Here is a 27,498-nt window from a genome sequence, read left to right as displayed (position 1 = left end):
GACTGCCAGATAATTCCACAAAGTTTACCTTAGTATGCAATTTACCTGGAGGAGACATGGTCAGGCAGCTGAATGGTGATTCTCTTCCAGCTTGAGCTGTTGACAGCATTGTAGATGGTGGCTTCATGGAACTGGAAGGGGGAGCAGCCAATGCTGTTTGAAGAGGAAGGAAGGCACTGGGTCTGAACGAGCTGCCAGGAATCAGACCTGCAGAAACCACAGAGGCTGTGTTAGACAACTCTTAGGAGAAATAGATGACCTGACTAATGTCAACATAACACTTTGGGGGTGAGTTACACTGATGTATTTTTATGTAAATTTTCTATTTCCTATATATATTTATACAGACAATGAAAATAAAAATTGAAAATAATTTCACACAAGATTAACTCTTTATAAGCATAAGAATATATTTACAGATAACAGAATAAAATAGTAGCATGCATGGTGCTGTATTCTAGTGGCTTCCTCTTGCTGATATGTTACCAGAAGTATACTTGGAGTCGATTGACAAAATTCTCTGTTTACCCAAACTTAACTCCCCATAGTCCATTTTCAAATGTGGTGGTGGGAGACAGGCTATCAATATCCCAATAAAACAACGGCACTGTGTCAGACTTTTATTATGCTTTAGGACGTGTCTCTGACTGAAGCATATTTAGATCTTTTATTGATTTAAATTCTCATTAAGGTTGGTTGAAAATGAGCAACATGAATAACTAAGAATTCAACTTTGAAGACTAACATAGTTTCTTATTTTAAAAGAAAAAAGTTTTTTGGCTTGCAGCCAGCCTAGTATGAAAAGTAATTTCTCTTGGTTTGAAGGAAACATTTGAAAATAAGATATACATGTAAATTTTATATAAATGAAGTTAATACATGTGAAATAAACATAAACTGTACTTTTAATATAAAAGGTTGCTCCTCTGTAGTTGCTTTGAAAATAGACAACTGTTTGAAGTTATATTCAAGTTTGGAAGAATGTAAAAAATTATTTACAAACCTTGCATCCTTAGTGTACTCCAACATTACAGAGTGAAGGTCACCACAAGAAGTGGCTTCGCAACCCACAACAATCTAAAACAAACATAAACAACAAATATATGTAGGGAAGATTAAATACCTATCATTAATTAGAAATTCCCTCTCTCTAAATTATCACTCTAAGAAGTAATCAACAAATATTCAGAGAAGCTTTTACAGAGGAGCCTGACAGAGCACCAACAATATATTTTTTTGAATTCTGTTAAAAACCTGCAACTTTGTGTGAGGATGAGAATTGAAATTTAAAAAAGTACTAAGATTTATTTATTTATTCGAGAGAGAGAGAAAGAGAGAGAGCACATGTGAGTAGGGGGAGGGGCAGAGGGAGAGAATATTCAAGAAGACTCTGCTGAGCGTGGAACCCAATGTGGGGCTCAATCCCACCACCCATGAGACCACAACCTGAGCCAAACCAAGATTTGGACACTTAACTGACTGAGCCACCCAGGTGCCCCAGTCAATACTTTTTTTTTTTTAAAGGTTATTTATTTATTTATTCATGATAGACACAGAGAGAAAGAGAGAGAGAGAGAGAGAGAGAGAGAGAGAGAGAGAGAGAGAGAGGCAGAGATACAGACAGAGGGAGAAGCAGGCTCCATGCCAGGAGCCCGACACAAGACTTGATCCTGGGACTCCAGGATCGCACCTTGGGCCAAAGGCAGGCGTCAAACCACTGAGCCACCCAGGGATCCCCAATACTCTTTTTTTTTTTTTAAAAAGGTTTTATTTTTAAATAATTTCTACAACCACCATGGGGCTTGAACTCACAACCCTGAGATCAAGAGTTGCATGTTCCACTGACTGAGCCAGAAGGATGAACATAGCTGCAGAAATCCTCAACAAAATATTAGCAAACGGAATTCAACAATACACTAAAAAAATCATTCACCATAATCAAGTGAGATTTATTCCAGAAATGCAAGGATGGTTCAAAATTTGCAAATCAAATGATACATAACATTAACAAGAGAAATGATAAAAACTTTATGATTATCACAATAAATGCAGAAAAATATTTGACAAAATTCAACATCTGCTCATGATAAAGACTCTCAACAAAGTGGATTTAGAGGAAACATATCTCAACATATTAAAGGCCATATATGAAAAACCCACAGCTAACATCATACTCGGTGAAAAACAGAGCTTTCTGTCTAAAATCAGGAACAAGACAAGCATGTCCTCTCTCACCACTTTTACTTAACACAGTATTGGAAGTTCTAGCTGCAACAATCAGACAAGAAAAGGAAATGAAAGGTGTCCAAATTGGAAAGAAAAAGTAAAGCTGCAGCTCTTTGCAGATGACACACTATATATAAGAAAACTCTAAAGACTCCACCAAAAAACTAGTAGTTCTGATAAATGAATTCAGTGAAGATATAGGATACAAAATTAATATATTGCATTTCTCTATGTTAATAGCAAAGTAGCAGAAACAGAAATGAAGAAAATAATCCCATTCACAATCATCTCCCCAAAATATCTAGGAGTAAATTTAACCAAGGAGGTAAAAAACCCTATACTCTGAAAACTGTAAGACATTGATGCATGAAACTGAAGACAGCATAAACAAATGGAAAGATACCATGTTCATGGATTAGAAGAATTAATATTGTTAAAATGTCCATACCACCCAAAACAATCTACAGATTCAATACAATACCAATCAAAATACCAATAGCACTTTTCACAGAACTAGAACAAATAATCCCAAAATATGTATGGAACTATGAAACACCCCAAATAGCCAAAGCATTCTTGAGAAAAAAAGCACAAAGCTGGAGGTATCACAATTTCAGATTTCAAGATATACTACAAAGCTGTCATAATCAATACAGTATGATACTGGCAGGTCAAAGAGCCAAGAAATAAGACCACATTTATATGGTCAACTAACCTATGACAAAGGAGGCAAGAATACACAATGGGGAAAAGATAGTGTCTTCAACAAATGATGTGAAAATTGGACAGCTATGCAAAAGAGTGAAACTGGACTACTTTCATACACCATATACAAAAATAAATTCAAAATGGATTAAAGACCTATATGTAAGACTGAATTCTTAAAAAAAAAAAACCCCAAAACATGGGAAGTAATATCTTGGACATCAACCTTAAAAACATATTTATGGATATGTCTCCTCAGGCAAGGGAAAAGACAAAAATAAATTATTGAGACTACACCAAAATAAAAAGCTTTTGCACAATGAAGGAAACCATCAGCAAAGCAAAAAGGCAACCTACTGAATGAGAGAAAATATTTGCAAATGATGTATCTTATAAGGGGTTAATAGTCAAGATATATAAAGAACTTATGCAATCAAAACCAAAAAAATATAATAAAATAAAAACGAAGCCAAACTCTGATTAAAGAATGGGCAGAGAACTTGAACAGACATGTTTCCAAAGAAGACATACAGATGGCCAGTAGACACATAAAAAGATGCTCAATATTACTAATCACCAGGGAAATGCAAATCAAAACCACAGTGAGGTATTACCTCACACAAGTTAGAATGGCTAGTATCAAGAAGATAAGAAATAACAAGTGTTGGAAAGGATGTGGAGAAAAGGGAACTCTTGTGCACAGCTGGGAATGTAAATTGGTGCAGCCACTGTGGAAAACAGTATGGAGGTTCCTCAAAAAATTAAAAATAGAAATACCAAATTATTTAGTAATTCCACTGCTAAGTCTTTATCAAAGAAAAGGAAAACACTAACTCAAAAAGATATATGCACCTCTATGTTTATTGCAGCATTATTTATGACAGCCAAGATATGGAAGTAGCCCCAGTGTCCATGAATAGATGAATGGATAAAGATAAGGGGTATATATACAATGGAATATCACTTAGGCATAAAAAAGAATAAGATTTTGCCATTTGTGACAACATGGATGGACCTACGGGGTATTATCCTAAGTGAAATAAGTCAGAGGAAGATAAATACCATTTGATTTCACTTACTTGTGTATCTAAAAAATAAAACAAATGAACAAACAGAAATAGACTGATAAATACAGAGAATGAACTGTTGATTGCCAGAGGGGAGGAAGAAGGGGAGAATGGAGGAAATAGATGAAAATTCTGTAATAACATTGTTAAGGTGACAGTGACTATTCTTATCATGGTGAGCATCGAGCGATGTATATAAGTGTTGAATTGCTACGTCATACACCCGAAACTAATATAACATTTCAATAATAAAAACAAAAAAAGTTAAAAAATCAAGCTTTTAACCTTTGAGAAGTTTTTTCTTAAAGAATAAAAGTTTTTTTTTACAGAAATGACCAGGCCCAAATTTTATGTCTCTCTACCTACCTATCTAATTTTAGTATTTCTGGATTTAGCTATTGTTCTCCAGTTTTACTACCTGCCAAATTGACCATTTTGGTAAGACAGTCAGATGCTTCTCCAAACCAAAACACGTTTCATACCAATCAGAGCTCGCTGCAAACAGAATGATACCCATGGCTAAGTAGTAAAACAAACAAAAAAAGTACTATTTCTGTTTACTTAATTAATATAAGAACATATTAATCATGAATTTGGGGAAGATAATTTGGCCAAAAGGAAAGTAACATTTGGAAAATTAATACAAAGAAACTCAAAGTGTCATTGGTTCAAAACATTTTCATTGATATCCTAACTTCATGATGCTACTATTGAATTTCTATTTATAACTAAAAATAGCAATTTTTATTTATTTATTTTTTTTAAAGATTTTTTTTTTAATTTTTATTTATGATAGTCACACAGAGAGAGAGAGAGAGAGAGGCAGAGACACAGGCAGAGGGAGAAGCAGGCTCCATGCACCGGAAGCCCGATGTGGGATTCGATCCCGGGTCTCCAGGATCGCGCCCTGGGCCAAAGGCAGGCGCCAAACCGCCGCGCCACCCAGGGATCCCAATTTTTAATTATTTAATACTCATTCTCAGAGTTTTTTCATTTCCATATGAATAAAAGCTTTCCATGTTATATGCAGTTAAATGTTTGAGTCATTAATAATGCACAAGAGCTGTAAACCTTTGGTGATTTAAATTTAAGTCCTAATCATCTACTTAGTTAACATGTACTATTTTAGTGCTGATACTGGGAAAGGTTATTGCTAAAAGTTTCAGGCCATACACTCATGAATAAAACAACCCTGGCTTCACAGAGAATAAGAAGCATATTCCAATAATGGAAATGGAAATTTAAAAGATATAACTAAAATGCTGTGGTGCTTCATAAGAAGGAGAGATTGTATTTGATTAAATGGATTAGAAAATAACTCCTCAGAAGCGGAAGATGTTATATTCCAACCCCAAGAAAGAAATGATAATTATGTGACATGATAGAGGTGCTATCACTATAATGGCAATCATATTACAAAATACATATGTACCAAATCAACACACTGTACAATTTAAATCTGCACAAAGGGGCAGCCCCGGTGGCGTGGTGGTTTAGCGCCGCCTGCAGCCTGGGGTGTGATCCTGGAAACCTGGGATCGAGTCCCACATCAGGCTTCCTGTGGGGGGCGTGCTTCTCCCTCTGCCTGTGTCTCTGCCTCTCTCTCTCTCTCTCTATCTCTATGAATAAATAAACAACAAAAAAATCTGCACAAAGTTATATGTCAAATATACTCCAATTAAAAAAAGAACAGAATAGAATTCATCAAGTAGGGTGCATGTGAGCTGCCTCTAGAGAATGGGAAGAGTCTGAGAGGTGGAGATAGGAGAAACATGCTTAGTTAGAAATAGTGTGAGCAAAGACACATATGTGGGAAGGCACTGTGGCATGTCTACAGCAGAGCATGTGGTATGTTTTGGTCCAGGTGTAGAATGTGTAGACTATTGGGAGAGGAGGTGAGAGAGATTAGTTGAGTTTGGTAGACCATGAACTGTAGTCTGTGGCTTTTGACTTTAATTTGATAGGCAACAGGGAGCCATTAAAGGTTTATGAGCAATGGAATGATGTGCTCAGAGCTGTGCTCTATAAAGATCAGTCTGACTGCATTGTTGAAGACAAGTGGGAGCAGAAAGAAAGACTAGTAACTGGACTACTGATTTAATGAGGGCCAGATTGCAAGGTGGTATTAGTGCAAACAGAGAAGATGGGATGGGTGAGAGGCACACTGGAAATTAGAATCAAAAGGCTGTAGTCACTGATTAGATGTGAAAAGTGAAAAATCGAAGACTACTTCAACCTTTAAAGCTGATGAACAGGTCAAAGGTAGTGTCATCGATAGAAACAGGAGCATCAGAAAGAGGAGCTTGTAAGGAGAGGGAAGATATGAAGTTCACCGTTTGATGTGGTGAATTGAGATGCTGGTACGATGAAGGCAGACAAATGTACACAGAAAGATAAATGTATTGAATTAATTGTTGGTGAGCCAGTCAAGATTGGAAAGGCAGATCTGGGAGCTGGTCTTAAAGACAGACCAGAAGCCAAAGGATGGATGGAATTCCCAATGGTGAGAGTATCTAAGAGAGAAGAGAGCAGAGAAGTACTGCAAAATGCTGACATTTAGGGCGTTGCAGGGAGAAGAAGGGCCTTTAAAAAGGAGGCAGAAGAAGATTCCAAGGAGGTAAGAGGAGAACTGGCAGAGAACCCAGAGCCAAGGGGCAAGAGCATAGCACCAGCTGGAGAGGGCGAAGACAAGGGTTCAGTGGTACAGATCAGAAAGGAAAGGTAAGAAATGGGTGAAATTTAGAAAGTCTGTGGTGACTTGCAACATGCAGTTTTGGTGATACTTTAAGTATTACATTTTTGGGGAAAAACTTTGTTCTTTTTTTTTTTTTTTTTTTAATGACTTGGCTAGAGAAGAAAATGTCCATCTCTTCAGTTCTGGGTTGACAGAGGCAGCTAGACAGGAGGCTCCAATCAACTCAATCAAATATGATGACTTTGATAGTGGCCCAGTGTGGGCCTGCCAGAGGGAAAAATCTTAAAGGAGGTGACTTGGAATTAGGGGTGGTGTAACACCGGATATGATCTTAAGCATCCTTCATGCAACTAAGTTAAGGACAGTCCTAGGGAGTGGTAGCATTTGGGGAGATTGCCTCACCCTGTAGTCTCTGAAGGAAGGTTTAACATAAAGCTGAGCAAACAGTAAATACCCCTAACACCTCCCTTTTTTTGGAAAAGATCTGAACTTTTAAATCTTGCAAAACTGAAGCTCTATACCCATTAGACAGCAGCTCCCCATTTTTCTCCCCTACTAGCTGTGAATACATTTTTATCTCTCCTAGAAAGGATTCTTACTATTAACCATCATTGCAGGACATCTTTTTAAAACCTTTAAATAAATATTTAAAAATAAACAACCAACGTTTGTCTTTAAAATGATCTAATAACAAAGTATATTATTTCTGTAATGCCCTTTTTTTAAAAGAAAGTGTTTTATCATGAGAAAGACATCAAGTGATATTGCTTTATCTTTCTCCTGATTATCTGACTATTAATGATCTCCTATGGCTTCCCTTTTACCCTCCTGTATGAATAAAATATGCATGTGAAAGATCTGAGAGTTCTTTTAAATGTGAGGATTTGGAGGAATTCCAACTGGGCTACTGTACATGTTTGTGTTTGGAAGTCAGAGGCAAAAAAGAAAATTGAAAGACATGATGGAAAAGGATAGGTAAAGAAGCAAAGTGGCTTGATATATGAAATCAGTGTAGAGTAAGAGAAAGAGGTACGGAAACTGTGGGGAGAGAGAGAAAGAGGGAAAGAAAGAGAAATAGGCAGAGTAGACAGGGGTACCTAGATTAGCTTTTCATTTCCATGGTTTGGGAAACTGAGCTCAAGATTATATATATGAAATACAATAGAGTTACATTTCTTGCTATGTCCCAAAATACGAATTGATTTTATCTATGCCCAAATAATCCTGTCTGATACAGGCCTTTCCTAAAGATGACTTCTTTTATTCATAAGGTAAAGTGTCATTAATGAATGAAATCAATCATACCCTTACAGTTGTTCAAATAAGCATTCTCTCCACCCTCTAACCCCAAATGTAATACCATATTCTGTTTTGAAGAGCTACTTCCCCTTACTTTAAACTGCATCATATATCCTGGCTGTATAATGAGTTCTCTGGAGGAGAGAGCATTGTGGGTCTTGTCCTTCTTTTTATTCGGCCAGTATAGGTGGAAGGATGGATTGCCACAGAATCCTGCTGTCCTCACTGCATTAGGGTAAAAACTCCAATTTTCTTCATGGGAAGTACCTTCTGTTGAGGTAAATTGGAAGCAATATGGCATGTCATTCTTTTGAACTGATTGGTTTACTGTTGAATTACTTAGATGTCTACACTCTGCCTTTTTGCTTACCCTTTAAAATTGATTTTTATTTAACTGGTATAATAAATAATTCCAAGATGATCAATCAAATTTAGGAAATATTATTTAAAGCTAGCATAATGAATACCCAACTTTTAAAAAAGTGTAATTACCAGTCTGCTTGACTTGCACCATTACAAAACTTTTGACACACTTTTATTTTATTTTATTTTTTTATAATAAATTTATTTTTTATTGGTGTTCAATTTGCCAACATACAGAATGACACCCAGTGCTCATCCCGTCAAGTGCCCCCCTCAGTGCCCGTCACCCATTCACCCCCACCCCCCGCCCTCCTCCCCTTCCACCACCCCTAGTTCGTTTCCCAGAGTTAGGAGTCTCTCATGTTCTGTCTCCCTTTCTGATTATTTCCCACACACTTCTTCTTCCTTCCCTTATATTCCCTTTCACTGTTATTTATATTCCCCAAATGAATGAGAACATATAATGTTTGTCCTTCTCCGATTGACTTATTTCACTCAGCATAATACCCTCCAGTTCCATCCACGTTGAAGCAAATGGTGGGTATTTTTGACACACTTTTAAAACAATGCAATGTGTATCTCTGCAGTGCAGAAATTCCTAAAGACACTAAAATTGTTTTGGATGTTGAAATTTCAAATTATACTTAGAGATAGACATCTTATCTTTAACATAATTTATTAAATTCTCAGCTGACATTTCAACAGTTAATTTTGAAGACTTATAAACCCCTGGGTAGAGTAATAGCTAATGCTCATTGAGCAGTGAATATGTGCCAGGTACTCTTCTGAATGCTTTTCACGTAGTAACTCATCTAAAGACATAAGCAGACAAAAGGCTCACAAAAAAGACAGTTGAATGTCTTGTTTCTTACCATCATCAAAAGTATCGACCAGTTGACTAGGATTGATTTCTGCTCCTCCAATCAGTATGTTGTCTAGAGCCCACTGGGCACGCTCTACCCCAGAGACCACAAGTCCATTGCTGATCACAAAAGGCTGCCACCAGCGAAGTCGAGTTGTGTTGGTGAGGGCGTCCTCAGGAAGAAGTATGTAGTCATGTCTAACAGAAATATATTTCTGGTAGTCCATCTCATGAAGCAAAGTCCATGTAATTCCTATAGTAACAAATACACCAACGTAGTAACATATCTGGAAAAAATGCCATAAAGCAACAGTATACTGCAGCTACCTAAGCTTCCCAAAGAAATCTTCAACAAGGAAATGAGAATTGATTTCATTGACTTTAATATAAGTGTTCACCACTGTTTCAAAACCAGGCTAATAGTAATGAGGGGATGGGTAGTTAGAAATATTTGGCCAAGAATAAAGACACTGCAGCAAAAATTATATATTTTCTGCTCTTAAAATTTTGTTCTAGATTGGTATGTGCATTATTTTCGTAAATAATAAGATATATCCATGTTTTGCATGTTTCTGGACAGGAACTCCTAGTAATTCAAAATTTTAGTTTAGCTATTTTAATTCTACGCAATTTTTATTTGATAGAAGTTTCCCTCTTATCAGTTGACAAGACTGTAGGTAGGATATTTAATTACTTAAGGAAATACTTTTGAATACCCTAAAATACTTTAAGTTCATCTATTTTTCTGCTAGTTATTAAAATGATACCTGCTAAACTGTTTTCTAAGAACTTCATGGTATTTTTGGTCTGGTTTTAGCTACTTCAAAATAATGTAACAGAATTTTATTGAAATCTTCTCTGAAAGGGTCATGAATTCAGACTATCTTCTTTCACAGTAAAGTTTTCTTAGAGAGTTATTACATACTTGTTCACATAAAAGCTTTTAAAAATACTTTAAAATGTTTTAAAAATGATCTTACTTGGAAAACCACATAAAATTTATTTCTTAATTGTATCATTTATTGTCAAGTTTCAGTTAAACACACAGATTTTTTTCTTCATTCATTCATTCTTTCTTTCAAGTTTGGAGCTTATATATATATATATTTTTTTTGAGCTTATTTTGTAATGTGATTTTTCTTTTATCCCCTTGTGGGTAGATTCTGTGTAACACACAAGTTGCCTGTATGGAAGTTTAATGTGTTTAAGATCTATAGCTTTTTCTTTGTGACTTTCCCTATTTTCACTGCAAAGTCAGCAAAGCTTTGCAAACATTTTTCTGAGGAGCATTGGATATAAATCGGGAAATCTGCTCTAAGGTGTGGCTTTCACCCCTGAAACGTGCCTCCATCGGTAGAGTAGTCCAACAGCACGCCTTCCTTCCGGCAGATGGGCCGATGGCAGGAGGTCATATTGTTTTCACTCCCGATGCGCCCCCAGTATTGTAGGAATCTGAACACAAGCACATATTATCCATCAGAATTGTTAATTAGAACAAATAGTCTACTCAAGTCCTGGATAACAACTTCTTCCATAAATGTGTTCCTTACTTTGGTGCCAATTTGCTGTGCTGTGATAAAAATAACAAAAAAAGACTTACTTTGCCCCTCTGAGATCCAAATCTTGAGTAATAGCTTGTCTCACAGTGGATCCCCCAAAATAGAGTGCAGTGTCCTCAGCAAGAATCCCACACTCAGTACAAGTACTTCCACCTTCTAAGGACATCCATAAATCAGGCTTGATTTCTTCACTATCAAAGCGTTCCTTCAGGAAAGTCTGGGAAAAAATAAGTGGGACGTGGTTAAAAATAACAATTTCAGATAATGATTACGGAATAGTTTAGACAACACAGGTCATCTTGGTCTTTAAAAAATACAACTTATTTCAAATGTTGTATCTCTACAAAACATCTCTACAACATTCTTTTCCATCATATATTAAGATCATCTAAAGTGATTAAAGAATGTTTAATCATTGGAATTTGAAGTTTAGAAAAAATTTTAAAATAAAACAATTGCAACCCCCCCCCCCCAAAATAAAACAATTGCAAGTTGGCTATTGTAACACTCCTATTTGTGAAGCTACTTAAGCATATATTCTGCTCTAAATATGTATATTTATTTATATTGTGTATAAAAGTACAATTATGATATGAAACATACACAAAAAATGAAAATTTAAATGAATAAGATAGAATAAAACAGATGTTCTAGCACTTTTTTCCCTAATATTTTTCAGTGGATTGTTTTGTTTTTCCCCAGGAGTGTGTGCCCCTCACTCTGGAGACTACTTTAAGCAACCAGGACCCTTTAGCTTCTAGGACAGTGTGAACTTGGAATGTCTGTATGGTCAGGCAGGGACATTTGAAAGCAAAGCTTTTTGTATGAATTCAGAGGAAAATCAACCTTGGAAGTCAGTTTTTACATGTTTATCAGGGTGAAGATTCCGGACACTAAGTATTCAAAATATAGAACATTTTCCCTGGGTCTCTAGTTTATCCTTCTAACTAAGAATGACCAACAAACAGGAATAGTCTATTTTCCAAAGAGGGAGATAAATAAAATTCTAGGCTTCATTATGGCTACATTTTATGCAAAATTATTTCATCCCCTCGCATTATAGTAAACATTTTGATTTTTCTATTAATTTTGTCCATAATACATTATTTTGTCCATAATAGTTTTACACTGTGTTGAGGCATGATTCTTTTGTTTTTTGTTTTTTAAATGGTAGAAATCATATATCATGAAAACAATTTGTTACAGTTGCAAATTGCAGTAACCATATACAGAAAACCTGTACTTTTTCATTTTTTTAGATGAAGTGTCTAGTTGGTATCTTACTGTGTAGTTAAAATGGTTTAAATGGACCCTCTTCAAACACAGAACATAATCATCTCTATAGTCAAGCACATGTAGTCACGTGTCAATCTTACCTTACCTCACTGATTTTAGCAAATAAATGCAATATTTTTTTAGAGTAGGCTCCATGCTCAGCCTGGAGCCCAACACGGCTTGAACTCATGCCCCTGAGATCAAGACCTAAACTGTGATCAAGAGTCTGATGCTTAACCAACTGAGCCACCCAGGCACCTCAGCAAATAAATGCAATTTTAAAAATGGAGATTTACACGTAAGAAACATAAGAGTCAGAAGACATGCACTATTAACCATGTAAAATCTCATTGGAAAGGCGTAATCAGAGTTCATAATATACCTTTATATAATTTCTTATCCAACTGAGGAATACTAATGAAATTTGAATGCTAATGAAAGAAACTAGAGGTGTGCGTGTGTTTTTTTAAAAAGATTTTATTTAAATATTCATGATAGACATAGAGAGAGAGAGAGAGAGGCACAGGCAGAGGGAGAAGCAGGCTCCATGCCGGGAACCCAACATGGACTCGATCTCGGGACTCCAGGATCACACCCTGGGCCAAAGGCAGGCGCCAAACTGCTGAGCCACCCAGGAATCCCCTAGAGGTTTTTTTTTAAAGTTAATTCATTATCTATGGCTCAGTTTCTCATGTTATAATCTCATTTGATAACAAATAGACCAACAGCTTCAGACACAAGTGTTATTGTTCCAATGTTATTTTTTAAAATTTATTAACTCCAAAGTTGTCAGTGTACTATATAAAAAAATGACAGAACAGATTTTGTTTATAGTTTGCCACTTAAATGTTTGATTTCAGCCATTTGTGCTTTTTGTAGCTTAGTCATTTTTCTGTTATTACAGTGATGAATGCACTATATTTGTTCACAGAAATAGAATGCATATATGGCAAATGTGTTGGGCAAGTGTATTTACTTTGCACATTAAATAATGATGTAACAGCTAAAGTTTCCAAGAATGAGCTCTATATTCTTAACACACAACCACAATGTAGCAGTCAGCACCTCAGAACACTGAATTTTCTGAGCAGAAATTCTGGTAATGATAATATGGTGATAATGTTATATGGTGACATAATGGAAACTACACTTATCGTGGTGAGCACTGAGTAATGTATAGAAGTGTCCAATCACTATGTTGCATACCTGAACTAAAATAACACTGTATGCCAATTATAATTCAATAAAAAGTTCAGGAACTGTTTAGTCATTTTTGAAAGCTTGTTTCTTTGTGATAATGAATCTAGGTTATTTGCTTCATAACATCAGCATCTTCCTTCAAAAGTACATCTACTGAAAAAGTGAAGTAAAAAGGACTTAATATTGATTTCAAATTCAGAGTCTGTTTTTAAAAAGCAGAGTATATATGTTCTTTAATCAATACAGTCTGGCTTATTTTATTATTTATTATTATTATTTTTAACAAAGATTTTCTTTATTTATTTGAGAGAGAGTATGAGCCTAGGGGAGGGGCAGAGGGAGAGGGAGAAGGAGAAACAGACTCCTCACTGAGTAATGAGCCAGACGCAGGGCTTGATCCCAGGACCCTGAGATCATGACCTAAGCCAAAGTCAGATGCTTAACTTACTGAGCCACACAGGTGCCCCTGGTTTATTTTTAAACTGAGTAAATTATACCAGACTTGATCCAAATATTTTTGTATCTACGAAACCTAAGACATATTCTTTTGCCAATCCAAAGGATTTATTTACTGGGGCCCCCAAAGAGTGCTGTGATAAAGTAGTAGTGTGAGTAAATGCTTCCTTCGGGGCTTTAACATTACCTTCAGAGTGTGAGTCAAGTAGCAGTTAGGCCCAGAGTATCCCGGATCACAGATGCACTGTTCCTTTAAGCAATCTCCATGGCCCCTACAGTTGTCCACGCATCCAGGGCCCAGGTAGAAATTATCGATTGCCCACTGCACATCTGAGTACTTCTGATAGAACCTTAATCTTACTGGACTGTTGACAACAAAAAAGCAAAGGAGTGAGAACAAAAGTTAACTTTATTCAGGTCCATTTTCCTATGTGTACATTCAGTACTCAAGGGAAAAAAAAAAACATTTAAGACACTCTGGCAGGATGCAATGGATAAATAAAAAATATCTTCTGACCATAATTATCTATTCCTAGTAATGGAAGTTTAAAGCCAGTTTCATTTAAATTTTATGATATGTGAACAAATTTGTAAAACAAAATGAAAATTCAGTGGAATCTCTATTTCAAGCAATAGGAACATTTTCTTTTCTTTTTTAGATTTTATTTATTTATTCATGAGAGACAAAGAGAGAGAGAGGCAGAGACACGGGCAGAGGGAGAATGAGGCTCCCTATGGGGAGCCGGATGCGGGGACTCGATTACAGGACCCCAGGATTACAACCTGAGCCGAAGGCAGACGCTCAACCACTGAGCCACCCAGGTGTCCCAAAAGGAACATTTCAAAACACAAATCTGTAATTATCATAAATGGAGCTGCTTATGAACTGAAGTCCAATGGCTGTGTCACATTTAGACCCATTAACTGCATTTCTGAAATTGCACAGAAGGTGAGCAAATCCTTTGACAGAGACTTGTCAGCACAGCTCTCAGGTGACTGGGAAACAGCAACTCTGAATCCCCAGAGATAATCAATATTCTCAGAACTCTGCTAATTAGAAAACAATTTTGAAAGAGTTTTTTAAAGGGCAATTTCACCGAGATTTTGATTTCATCATTGCTCTTCTCTGTCTTCAGGGGAAAATACAAACCTCATAATTAGCCTTATATAAAAATATGCTGTGCTGTTTTGGTATAAAGAGTTCAAAGTTCATGAAGAAACTTTCTGGGGTGATGTAAATGTTCTGTATCTTGTTTCACGTGGTGCTTAAATGGGTTACACAATGATAAGAACTCACACTTAATTAAGATGTGTGCATCTTCCTGAATGTAAGTTATATCTCATTATTAAAAAAAAGAGAGAGAGCATGGAAAGGGTAAAATGAAGCAATGACATTGTGGTGGCTACCCAGCATCCATTTCACCCCAGGTGAGTCATATGAATAATATAACTCGCCTAGCTATTGGTTGAGTCAGGGATGGGCATTCTTTTGAAAATTTTTTTTAAAAAAGATTTTATATATCCATTTGAGACAGGGAGAGAGAGAGACAGAGAGAGAGAGAGAGAGAGAGCATGAGCAGGGGGAGAGGAAGAGGAAGGAGAAGTAGACTCTCCAGTGAGCTAGGAACCTGACGTGGGGCTTGATTCCCAGGTCCCCTAGATCATGACCTGAACCAAAGGCAGACACTTAACAATCTGAGCCACCCAGGTGTCCCAGGGATGGGCATTCTTGAGCTAATTTATACCGATGGGATGCAAGGAGGTAGTTGCTCTGACTCTGAAAGAAAAGCAGCTCTCTTTCTCTTCCAAGAGAAAGATGCATTCTGCTCCAGTCTTCTGGAAGCCATCTACGTTCATGAGGGCTGAATGTGACACTGATGTGTGGACAATGCAGTAAGAATCAGACTAAAAGAGAAAGAAGTAACAATGTCTTGGAAGACATTTTTGAGCTTGTGAAATCAACCAATCCTAGAGTCCACTAATCTTTGGATTTTTTTTCTTATAGATATAATACATTTCATTTTTAATTGAGTCCATTTGAAATTGGGTTTTCTGTTACCTACAGCGTATCCTGATCTTATTTCCTAGCACGTTAATTGACTAAGCCCTTTAGATTCATTCCAGGAAATAGTGAGTGATCACGTAGTAAATGCTATTTACGGCACACTGGAAAAGCCGAGTGTGAGCACCTTATTTAAAGCCTCTATATGTTCTAGTCATGTACCATAATTCTGTTTCATAAGAAGGTTTGCATTTAGGCAGTCTCTATGGTGGAGGTATGCCTGTCATTTTCTTCAGTGTGTCTTTTCTCCTAATTTTACAGTTAAAGGGAAATCTTTTGAAATTGCTTTAAATTAACTTATCTACAGACTTCTCAGGGAGCAGTTTAATCATCTTGGCTCACCACTGCTCCAGGCTAATTACTTTTCACTGCAGGTGCGGAATGTAACGCTTTGGTAAGAGAAAAATGAAATTTACAAACCACACTTACACAGAAAACATGAAGAATTAGGATTTGTACAAAGAGCATGACCAGTTAGTATTTGCTCCTGGCACCATCTACGGATTGACAAGGCAGTAATATGGAAAGCATGTGATGCATGGTGGACCACAGTCTACAAGGTCCATATGGTAACAACTTTTCGTGTGGCTCTAAGACCATCTCTATTGCTCTGTCCCCACGTTCAGAGACTAAAGCATGGGAAATGGAAGGGCCTGCTAAGGCCCAAGTCTAAGGATTAAAACTTGAGGGCTCCTCATGTTAGCTCATCTTGGAAGTCATCAATCAGAGAACCTTTAGAGGTGGGGGGTGGGGTGGGGAAGAGAGCATTTTACCCATAATCACACATAACTTCAGGCTCGACAAATGTCCCTGGTGAACTTCTGGATGCTTGAAACCAGGATTTATTTTAACTTTTTACTTACTTCCCCACTAAGCTTTCAGGGAGTGGGTAGGTGATCCTTTTCCACCCTTTGGTTGGAAAGAATACAGATGGCTGAGAAACACTTCCAGAACATTTTGGGTCTGCAGGTAAGCACTGGGGGACCAGATAATTCCAGCTCACACCAAAGTCAGTAGAATACTGCACATGAATTTGATTCTGGGCAACTTTTTCAGATACTTTACATCCAACAGAGATCTAAATAAACAGAAAAGAAAGATTGTTAAAGCACTAAAACCATATTACACGTTTCTGCTGCAAGGACTTGGCAACAAGAAAGTTGCTGATCAGCTGATAGATGCTGTACCACATCCATCCCGTATTTTCAGGTTCATTATTTGTCCTGCTGATGGACAGGGGAGTTGACGTGGTTGCCCAAGGTGACAAATTACAGAAAGTGCCAAATATATTGTGCAGGGAGTTTGGAGAGAAGAAGAAACCTGTACTGCTGCCATGGCTGGCCGACTGCCTTGGAAGGCCTGGGCCCACTCTTACAAATTGTTGTTTGTTGTGCTAATGGCCTGGCACTCTATTTGGCAGAATGCTCGACCAAGAAGGATTGCTAATAGCTTTTCCAAGTTTACTATTTTGTTGTACAATTTATGACTCTCCATAAATCACTTTGAAATACAAGTAAGATGCAATGAAGTGATAAAAGAAGGTATTTTTAATAAGGCAAAGCACCCTTTGTTGATGTAGATAGGCATAGTGCAACATTTATTGTTAATATGGTGGGAGTGAGGCAGACGATAAAATAGTTGACATAAAATTGGTTGACATAAAATCTTGGTCAAAATTGATGTTGGCATTAAGGCTAATCATGCCTTCGTTTTCTAGAATTTTCTTTCTCCAGAAACATTAAAATGCTCTTGTAAAAAAAAAAAAGTAGTTATAACCATAATAGCTTTAATTTTCTCTAAAATGAAGAAATTGGCTAAATCATATAACGATTTAGATTTATATGATGATTAGTATCTTACATTTTGCTATTTAATCCTGAGCAGAAACAAATTTACTCTTATGAAAGTTTTACCTTGGCATCGTTCAGAAGTAAAATCATTTTAATCACTTCTAATCATTAAGATGTCCGTTACCTAAACATTTCATTTTTCAAAGTATATATTAAGTCAATGGAATGTTGTATGATCTTTGTCTTTACAATTTTTAAAATTTTTATATTTCTAATGTATAGTTATTTATGTAATCAAGATCATAACATTTCACCTTGAATTGCATGATCCAGCCTTCAGTGGGAGTCAGGTCATGGGTCACTGCATATACTTCTCTTCCATCATGGCTACCACAAATCATGACACCATCAGGGGAGTCACAGAATCTTTCTACTGTGCAATCATCATGGAATAGCCAATGCTCATTCACTTAAGCAAACAAAAATTATGGCAAAGTTACTTGAAGCAAATTTTCACTTTAAGCAAGATCTCTTATTATTTTCAGTTAAAATCTCTCTTACATTACACATAATCCACAGGCAAAACACATTATTTTAGGAATATGGATACTAGGACGTTGAGATATACCTACTATTCAATATTGGGAAGTTTACATTTAGAAAAAAGTGTATTGTATGTGTTATAAATGAAAAACAAAGAAACATGTAGATCAATTTTTTAAAAAATTATTTGTTTAGTTTTAGTAATCTCTGTACCTAACATGGGACTCAAACTTATGACTCCAAGATCAAGATTCACATACTTTTCCAACTGAGCCAGAGAAGTGCCCCTATACCAATTCTTTTTTTTTTTTAATTTTTATTTATTTATGATAGTCACACAGAGAGAGAGAGAGAGAGAGAGAGAGAGAGAGAGGCAGAGACACAGGCAGAGGGAGAAGCAGGCTCCATGCACCGGGGGCCCGACGTGGGATTCGATCCCGGGTCTCCAGGATCATGCCCTGGGCCAAAGGCAGGCGCCAAACCGCTACACCACCCAGGGATGCCCCCCCCCCCCATACCAATTCTTTTCTGATAGATATTTAAGGTTTTAGGCAGGATTTAAAGAGGATAGGGATTTTTAGTAATACGATAGGAAAGTGACTTAGCTACTTTTACTCAAATTCTGGTGGTGTCATCTGGGTAATTAAAAAAAAATTGTAATAGTGAAACTCATAGAACCAAAGAGTAGAATAGCAGTTACTAGGGGCTGGAGAAAAGGAGACATGAAGAGATGTCAGTCAAAGGGCATGAAGTTTCAGGAATACAAGGCAAATAATTACAGAGGTCTACTGTGTGACAGAGGACCTATAGTTACCAATACTGTACTGTATTAAAAATTTGCTAAGAAGGTTAAAAAAAAAGGTGGTGGTGGTGGTGGTGGTGGTGGTGGTGGTGGTGGCCATGCAAGGAAACTTTAGGAGGAGAATGATAAATTAATGACCTTGATCGTGGTGATGGTTTCACGGGTGTATACTCCTCTCCAAACTTATCAAGTTGTATACATTACAGTCAATAGCTTTTTGTATGTCAATTTTACCTCAATGAAGTGACTAAAAACAAGCTTGTGAGAGTCTAAGGAAAACTTAGGCAGCAAGACTGTGACTTGATCAGCAAAGAGTAGTTCCTATTGTCTCTCCTATTTCTTAATCACGCACATTTGAGTGCATGCATGTACATACGCACATGTTGCCCACGATGTCCTTTCTTTTCTGAAAGAGGCGTTTTTAACATTATGATTTTATTCCAGAAAGTTTAGGAATGGAACATATCTGTAAGTTGCATCTAATTCATGATATATTTTGATTTTATAGGCCCAACTTTTCTATGGAAGTTTCCTGGTTAGCTCCAGCATTTAATTGGCAATGAATGGGTAAAGAGAGGCTTGGGGCCACTGTGAGAATCACAGGGGTGGATGGCCTCAGGGGAGTCAGAGGAGAAACCAAACAATGCAATTGAAACTCAGCCTTCACTTGTGTTGTGTCCTTTGGCACATCATCATCATTAACACATATAACAGAACAAGCAGTTTACGTCTGGATTCAGATGGCAACCACAATACCATTACATGTTAATTTTAATTCCAATCCCTTCCTGATTCATGGGCTTTGGAGCTACATTTAATCCTGCATCTAGTACCCAAGAGTCAAAGTATATAGAAATTTGAATTCCATTAAGAATACTCCACGCCAGTTTATTCTGGGGCACATATTTTATGCTAGAACTCTGCAATGCTGATGAAAGCAGGTTTATGCTAATCAACTACCTCATCATTCTCTTCTGAAATATCAGAATATCAGAAATATCTATTTCTGTAAGTAGTTATTATGGTTTCTAGAAAACCAGTTTTATAATTCTTCAACTGTACATCACCAATCAAGCCTAAAGTAAAAATTGGTATTTTAGGTACTTGAAAAAAAATAATCTGTATTTGCTTTTATTCATCCAGAAGCAGTGCTTCAATTATTCTCTGACCATAAACTCACTTAGATAAATCGTTACACACAGGGAAAAATAAATTAATAATTTAGCAAAGTCATGAACCAGATCTGTGTAAGTAAATCTTCTTAATAACCTTCAGAAAATGATTTTCAGATAATTATTTCAGATAACACTGAAACAGCTGGTATGAGGTATATAATTAAACATGACTACTTTGCCTGGGAATACTGTTTTATGTAGTATAACCAGGGATGTGGCATGACAAAGCCACAAACTTGACATAAGACACTGCTTTTAAAAAAGGTGATCAGAATAGTTGCATGAAAAATTAAAATAAAAATTAAAAATGAGGATAGCATGGAGAGATCTTTTCTGGTTCACCAGGGTCACTGCTCTACTTTTAGAAAGAATGAAGAGTAACAAGCAGGACCTTTGGATACTCTCTAAAACATGAAATGCCATCACAAAGGCATGTGACATGTAGCAAAACAAGACACTTGTATTTGGATATTAAAACAAATGACCAGGAAATGCTGGCTTTCTACCCAAAGGAGAAAATAGGAAACATAGAAATGAATAATTTCTTTTTCTTTTTTTTTTTAGAAATGAATAGTTTCTAACAACAACAAAAAAGGTATTATTATAGAATGCTATTTATTAAAACATTCTTGCTGCTTGAATGAAAGAAAAGATTTAGTTACAATGTTAACCAGAAGTTTGAGAGAAAAGAAAGGGTGAAAGCCATTTTCAAAGTCTCTATGCCATTTGAGAATCTGTAAGAGGCTCCAGCTCCACATTCTCCTCTTTAGAAAAGACCTACAACTTTTTTCTTAAAGATTTTTGTTTATTCATGAAAGACACACAGAGAGAGGAGGAGCCCGATGGGGGACTCGATCCCAGGACCCCAGGATCATGACCTGAGCCAAAAGCAGATGCTCAACCAATGAGCCACCAGGGGCCCCTGAAAAGACTGAAATCTAAACTACATTTCTGCTGGGTTTTTATTTCACATTAGTGAAAAATGTACCTGACGTCTTATCCTCCATAAACATGTCAAAGGCAATTCTCCCGACAGGCCCAGCGTCTGCGGGGGAGCGCTCATGCTGGGGCACAGGGGCGCTGCTGAAGGTGTCCAGCATGACGGTCCTCTGGTCGGCAGAGCCCGAGATGAGGACATTGTCGATGGCCCAATCGTTCTGATCCAGGCCGTCATGCCTTGGCTGCCACCAGCGGAAGCGAGTAGCAATCTCTTTTGCATCAGGAGGGAGAAGGATATTTACGAATCTATAAGAAAATGATGGTGGGGGGAGAGGAGGAAATCGTGTCAAATGTCTCATGTGAGTAAAAGATTTACAACAAGAAGTAAGATGTTACAAGTCACATGATGGGTGGGGGAGGACAGGAGAGACAGCTAAAAATTTTTAAAATTTAATTAAAAATTGGTTTAAAATTCAATTTTTAAAAACCATAATAAACTGGCTAGAGTTTATGAAGGCCCAGGAGCCCCTAAATTGGGGGAATGGAATATGAACAAATTCAAGAATTCTGGAACTACTTACTTATACTAACTGGCCCTGGGCAGGCCTTAAAGGGACTTTACAATTTTCTGTTTGCCCAGGTGCATCTCTGGATCTGTAGGCCTAGAGATACGCGCTGTGGCAGACATAAAAGCCGAGACTGACTTTTCTTTCTGTCTCCTACAGAGACAAGGTTGGTTTCATCTCTTCCCTTCCCCTGGTACCTCAATTTCATTCTATTCCCATGAGTATCAGCAAATCGCTTAGAATTTGGACACTGGATTGTAGCAGGACATTTGGGCTCTTAGCTACCCGGTTTTTTGTAATTACTTTATCAGTTGTCTGTGGTTTGACATTGACTTTGTCTTTATCTACCAATCAAGATCGATTCAAATGGATGGATGATAGGGTGCTTTTGGTTGGATTTTCAGTACTTGAATTTTAGATACTTTTTTTAGTCTATGTCCATCATTTTGTGTACCCTAAGACCAAGATGCAATCTGTGTACCAAAGGGTATACAAGGAAAGTTATACTGTGAATCCTAGAACCTTACCTCGATAGGTACTAGCACTTTGGAAACCAACAATGCTTTGGCAAATCATGTTTTCCAAGGTTTATTTCCTCATGCATTTCAATTTCAAAGCTCATCTACATCTCTCCTTGCCCTCTTTTTGTAAGATCTTTCTATAACTTATCTGTATTGATTTGGCATGTTTAACATTTTAAAGTGTATTGAGTAATATCAGAAATCTATCTGCTCCTAGAGGGACATCCAATCATACTTCTTTACCCAGAGCAAGGATCTTTATTTTTTTTTTCTTTCCTAAGTTAGTTTCCTTTCTCTGATAAATCCTTGACCACATTTTACAAACCTTTGGAGTGGAAATTTATCTAAGGCTGTTGGAAGTTTAAATAAATTATGACTGCTGTTCCTACTTTGGTCAATTTGTTTCTCCTTCAGAGAACTGAAGTAGATCAGACTTCTATCCTAGCTTCCTTCTCTCTGTATAGTATGCTAAGTGTTCAGGAACTCATACCGGAGAGTCTTTATAACTTCCCCCATAAAGACTGAGGAAATGGTTTACTTGGTATATCTTTGATCTCCTATTAAGAGATGAGCACTTTTTTTGCACTATTGTAACACTGTGTTCTTCTTAGCTTCTCTGTGGATTCCTTTATTGATGTACAACTTTAATACAAGCATAGGATTTAAAATGTTTGTTTGTGGCTAGCATTTCCCCAACTGCTATTTTCCTCTTCTTCCTTCATAATAGGAGCCCATCTTTTTGGCGAGGGGAACAGTCACCCAGAGTAAAGACGGGATGTCCAGACTCCCTTGCATCTGGGTGTGTGTGTTTCTGTGATGCAGTTCTGGTTACTGGAATGTGAATGGAAGTATGGGCAACGTTAGGAGAGAGAGAAGAGAGAGAGCGCACACCTTCTTTGCCCATCCTCTCTCCTGCTGGCAGGAATGTGGGAGACCTAGAGTCGCCCTTTTAGTCAGGCGCTGAACGTGACAAAAGTATTAGGTAGGTAGAAGGAACCTGGGTCTCTAATGCTTGTGGAGCCACTGTAGCAGCCCTGGGCTATTTTCTTCTGGATCTAATTTATAATAAGAGAGAGAGAGAGAGAGAGAGAACCTTTTGTTTGAATTGCTTGGGGTTATCTTTATTTTTTTAAATTTTTATTTATTTTATGATAGTCACACACAGAGAGAGAGAGAGAGAGAGAGAGGCAGAGACATAGGCAGAGGGAGAAGCAGGCTCCACGCACCGCGAGCCCAACGTGGGATTTGATCCGGGGTCTCCAGGATCGTGCCCTGGGCCAAAGGCAGGTGCCAAACTGCTGCGCCACCCAGGGATCCCTGCTTGGGGTTTTCTATCATTCACAACTGAACGTCTTCTTAACTGATATACTTAATTTAAATGACCATTTACAAGATTTTTAAATCGTTTTTATTTTTAAAGGTTTTATTTATTTATTTGAGAAAGAGAGAGCGAGAGAGAGAGAGAGAGCGAGCGAGCAATTAGGTGGAGAGGCAGAGGGAGAAGCATACTCCTCACTGAATATGGAGCCTGATGCGGGACTCAAACTCAGGACCCTGAGAACACGATCCGAGCCAAAGATGCTTAACTGACTGAGCCACCCAGGCATCCCAATTGTTTTAATTTTACCTAATTTTTAGCCTGTGCCTGGTTTGCCATGCACCAAGGGATTATCTATGCTTCATCTTCCTTTTTGGGTGCTTTTAATTATTCTATGTTTCTTGGTTGGGTTGTTTTCATTACTCCTTTCCCCTCTCCTCCCGTCCCCTCTGCTCTGCTCTCTCCTCTCCTCCAACTTTTTCTTTCTCTCTCTCTCTCACTCTCCTCTTCTCTCTTCTCCTCCTTCCACTTTAACAAATATGCTCTTTTACTTTTAGAAACATTTTAAACTTTTCTCATTGGTCACATTGATTGCTTTTTGCCCTTTGAGAATATATAAATTTTAAATGACTCATACATTATGTTTATTAAATCCACTGTGAGGGTTTTCAGAGAAGCAATTAAAAAATAGACTCTAGGCTTCTTAAGGATATTTACATTTTCTTGTGTTTATTTCTAAGTCCTCAATTCCCTAAAATGGCATGAACACTATATAAAAATGAATGAATAAATAAATAAACACATTGCCTTCCTGTTTCTATTTTCCCAAAATGTTGTTTAAATTAATTACCATTTATTCATTAATTCACGTGGGGTTTTGCACTGGGTTTATTCATGCCTGGCATTGTGATAGCATATTTTTATCTTATTCTGGCGTTCAAAAACTAGTTGTTCTTAAAATAAAAACTCAAACCAGCTGTTTACCCAGCTCACAAACCTTATCTTTACGTCAGTCTCAGAAGCATCTCTACCAGTGGGTACGTCCAGGTGCCCCGCAGTCCCCGTGACTGAAGCTGTCAGACCTCACCAAGCATCTTTGCTCAACATACTCATTATTAAAGATAAAGATATTATTAAAGATAAGATAGGATACAAACCCAGGTTTACTGTACTGATCATAGAAAATTTCCATTAGCAGGTTCCAGGTAATGCCTCCGTTGACAGAATATTCCAGGAGAACACCTTGGTTGCGGTTGTTGGGTGTAATCAGGCATCCGTACATGAAGTAAAATTGGATAAACTCAGCATTAGTGAGGTTCAGATCCACCGTGACCAACAGTCGGCTGCAGCCCTAAGGGAGCAAAGCAGAATCCAACACAACAGTGATAAGCATAATTGCTGGTTCAAGGTTTTCTCTGCCTTCCATCCTTTTCACGTTTCTTTTATAATACAAGTCACATGGTCTTGCAATGCTGGTGTCCTTATCATCTCTCCTGTCATCCTCATTCCCAGCACGGCCTCTGGCACATAGTAGGTATTCAGCAAATATTTGCTAAACCTTGAAATTTCATCATTAGAAACAACTTATGAAGGATGGTGTATTCTAAGGAGATTCACTTCTGTTTTGGCAACATAAGAGCCAAAATTAAAGTAGCGTTCTTTGTCCTTATTATAATATTTCCAGTTATTCACAGGCATTTTTAGATTTTTTAAAAGATAGTAGCTATTTAAAAAGTAGCATGTTGGATGACTATTTTAATATGCAATTTAAAAATGACTACATCTAAAGATTTCATACACTTTAATTATTTAGAGGCAATAGTTGTTATGATTTTTATTTAAACTTTTATAGCTGATTTTAGTGTCATCTATATGAATTTATTAGTATAGATACGCAGATATTTCTTAGTTGAATACATGCAGAAAACCAGGCCTCTTGGAGTTCTAGCTAAGCTAGGAAGAGTATTGTAAACACTTCATTCTTAGCGTTGAGGGTTATAGAAATCCTATATTGTTACTGTCGGCTAAAATACTGATTATAAATAATATACTTTATTGGCACAAATGCAAATTCTAAGGTAGGGAATGGTAGAGAAATAAAGACCTGACAGTGAATTTGTAATTTTTTAAAAATTAAATTACTTATGAAGGGTATTTAATTATGGTATTGAAGAAATTCTATTTTTATTTTTTTTAAAGATTTTATTTATTTATTCACGAGAGACACAGAGAGAGAGAGAGAGGCAGAGACACAGGCAGAGGGAGAAGCAGGCTCCATGCAAGGAGCCCAACGTGGGACTCGACCCCGGGTCTCCAGGATCACACCCTGGGCTGAAGGCGGTGCTAAACTGCTGAGTCACCCGGACTGCCCAAAATTCTATTTTTAAACACTTATCTTTGGCAGCAATTAGAATGACCATAACATTTCTCAAAGAAATTAAAAAAATATATTTTATTTATTTACTTGAGAGACAGAGAGAGAGAGAGAGCATGCACAGAGGGAGAGGGAAAAGCAGACTTCCCGCTGAGCAGAGAGCGCTATGTGTGACTCGATTCCAGGATCCTGAGATTATGACCTGAGCTGAAGCCACTTAACTGACTGAGCCACCCAGGTGCCCCCATCAAAGACATTTTCTAACAGTGCTGTTGTCATATACAAAATAATTTGCTATAAATAAAAATGTCTAGTCATTATTGACAATTATTCTTTCTTTGAAAATTTACAGAAGGAATTAAGTTCAGGAAACACCAAAGCTCACTTTCCTGATTTTTGGTTCCTTAAATCCCAAATCTGTTGCAAGTTCACGAGTTTTCCATTAGAATATCATCCATACGGAAGACCCTCACACCCTGGCAAGTCCTCTCTCTCAGGATGGAAATTCATTTAAGTCTCTTTCAAATCTATATGACGTGTGCTGACACTACTTTGCACAATGAAATGGTCTCAACTGATTTGTGATGGGAAAATGTTGGAAATAATTATTTTCTGATTTGTATAAAGTTGCAAGCTCACATCAGAATTGTGCATTTAGAGCGTCTAATTCTGCATTTGGATTTGCCAATTAAACTCTGAAAGAGACTCAACTCTTTTGGGGGAAACTCAGAGGAGACAGAAAATAACCAACTGCCACAGACTCACCCCGCTGAAATGCAGAGCCATTCCTGAAGCCACAGCGCCACACACGGTACTGAGTTTCCCTCCATTCACGGTCAACCAGTTCTGGTTGGATGGCGCTCTATTGAAGTTGTCTTTGAGTTGGGTTGGAAGGGAGATCTCGGGCTCATCACAGTAGAGGCCACCCCACTGCTCATCACAGCTAGGAAAAAGAAAGGAAAAGCCAACATTAAACAAAACCTCCACAATTGTGTTCTCAAATTAGTGAAGCCAGCTACTCTTCCTTGTCCAGGATGAGGAAAGCTTCCTTATCTTCACAGAGCTCTGCAGCATTCGCCTGCTTCCCTTAACAGTGCTTTAGGTTAGAAGCAATCTGTGAAGTAACTGCCTCTAGGCATCCCTAATGTATGACTTGGGCTTATAGGGAAAGAAGTAACTTCAAAGAATTTACTAGAGCCTTGTCTCCACATGACGCAGCTCTAAAAAGCTGAGAAGTAAAAGCTGCCCAACTGAACTGGTAGGTCCTAATAACCTATGAAACTAAGTCTTTTTAAAGAGGCTTTGGGCCAATTAGGAGTCCAAGATGCCATGTTCCAGACAGCAGTGGGTACTTTGGATAACATCTCCCACCCCTGACTGAATGACTGACCTCTCTGTTCAACATAGGAAGAGATATGAATATAGGACTGGAGGCTTTGGGGTCTCAGAGGTCATTCTGGATATGAGCTAGAATCAATAACCAAAGGAGAGACCTCCTGGGCATGCAGAGATTAGTGGAGAAGGGGGTAGGAATTCTCTATCAGCATCTTCATTCATACTACCTCATCAAACAGCAAAATCTTTTAAAATAAAGCACATAGGCCTGTAGTACATAAGACACACACACACACACACACACACACACACACACACATTTTATTTAAATCCTTCCAAAGATGCTAAGGTTCTCTAAGTAAAATA

General features: G+C 37.4%; 1 protein-coding gene across 2 annotated transcripts in view; it reads right to left on the bottom strand.

The window, feature by feature from the left end:
* RELN (reelin) overlaps nucleotides 1–27,498 on the bottom strand; it is a 492,310-nt gene that overhangs the window by 17,302 nt on the left and 447,510 nt on the right. For both annotated transcript variants that reach the window (XR_007403524.1, XM_025449216.2), the window contains exons 48-59: nucleotides 26,563–26,740; nucleotides 24,581–24,774; nucleotides 21,068–21,324; nucleotides 17,874–18,028; nucleotides 16,633–16,847; nucleotides 13,895–14,072; nucleotides 10,818–10,993; nucleotides 10,563–10,669; nucleotides 9,228–9,470; nucleotides 8,087–8,262; nucleotides 1,004–1,077; nucleotides 46–207 (exon numbers count right to left, since the gene is read on the bottom strand). Coding sequence is in view for 1 of the 2 variants with exons in the window: in XM_025449216.2 (XP_025305001.1) it covers nucleotides 46–207; nucleotides 1,004–1,077; nucleotides 8,087–8,262; nucleotides 9,228–9,470; nucleotides 10,563–10,669; nucleotides 10,818–10,993; nucleotides 13,895–14,072; nucleotides 16,633–16,847; nucleotides 17,874–18,028; nucleotides 21,068–21,324; nucleotides 24,581–24,774; nucleotides 26,563–26,740 (2,115 nt within the window). In the remaining variant the exon portion in view is untranslated. The remainder of the gene's footprint in view (nucleotides 1–45; nucleotides 208–1,003; nucleotides 1,078–8,086; nucleotides 8,263–9,227; nucleotides 9,471–10,562; nucleotides 10,670–10,817; nucleotides 10,994–13,894; nucleotides 14,073–16,632; nucleotides 16,848–17,873; nucleotides 18,029–21,067; nucleotides 21,325–24,580; nucleotides 24,775–26,562; nucleotides 26,741–27,498) is intronic.

This window comes from Canis lupus, chromosome 18, assembly GCF_003254725.2.
Source record: "Canis lupus dingo isolate Sandy chromosome 18, ASM325472v2, whole genome shotgun sequence".
Classification (NCBI taxonomy): Eukaryota; Metazoa; Chordata; class Mammalia; order Carnivora; family Canidae; genus Canis; species Canis lupus.
This window is presented reverse-complemented; position numbering and strand designations above follow the sequence as displayed.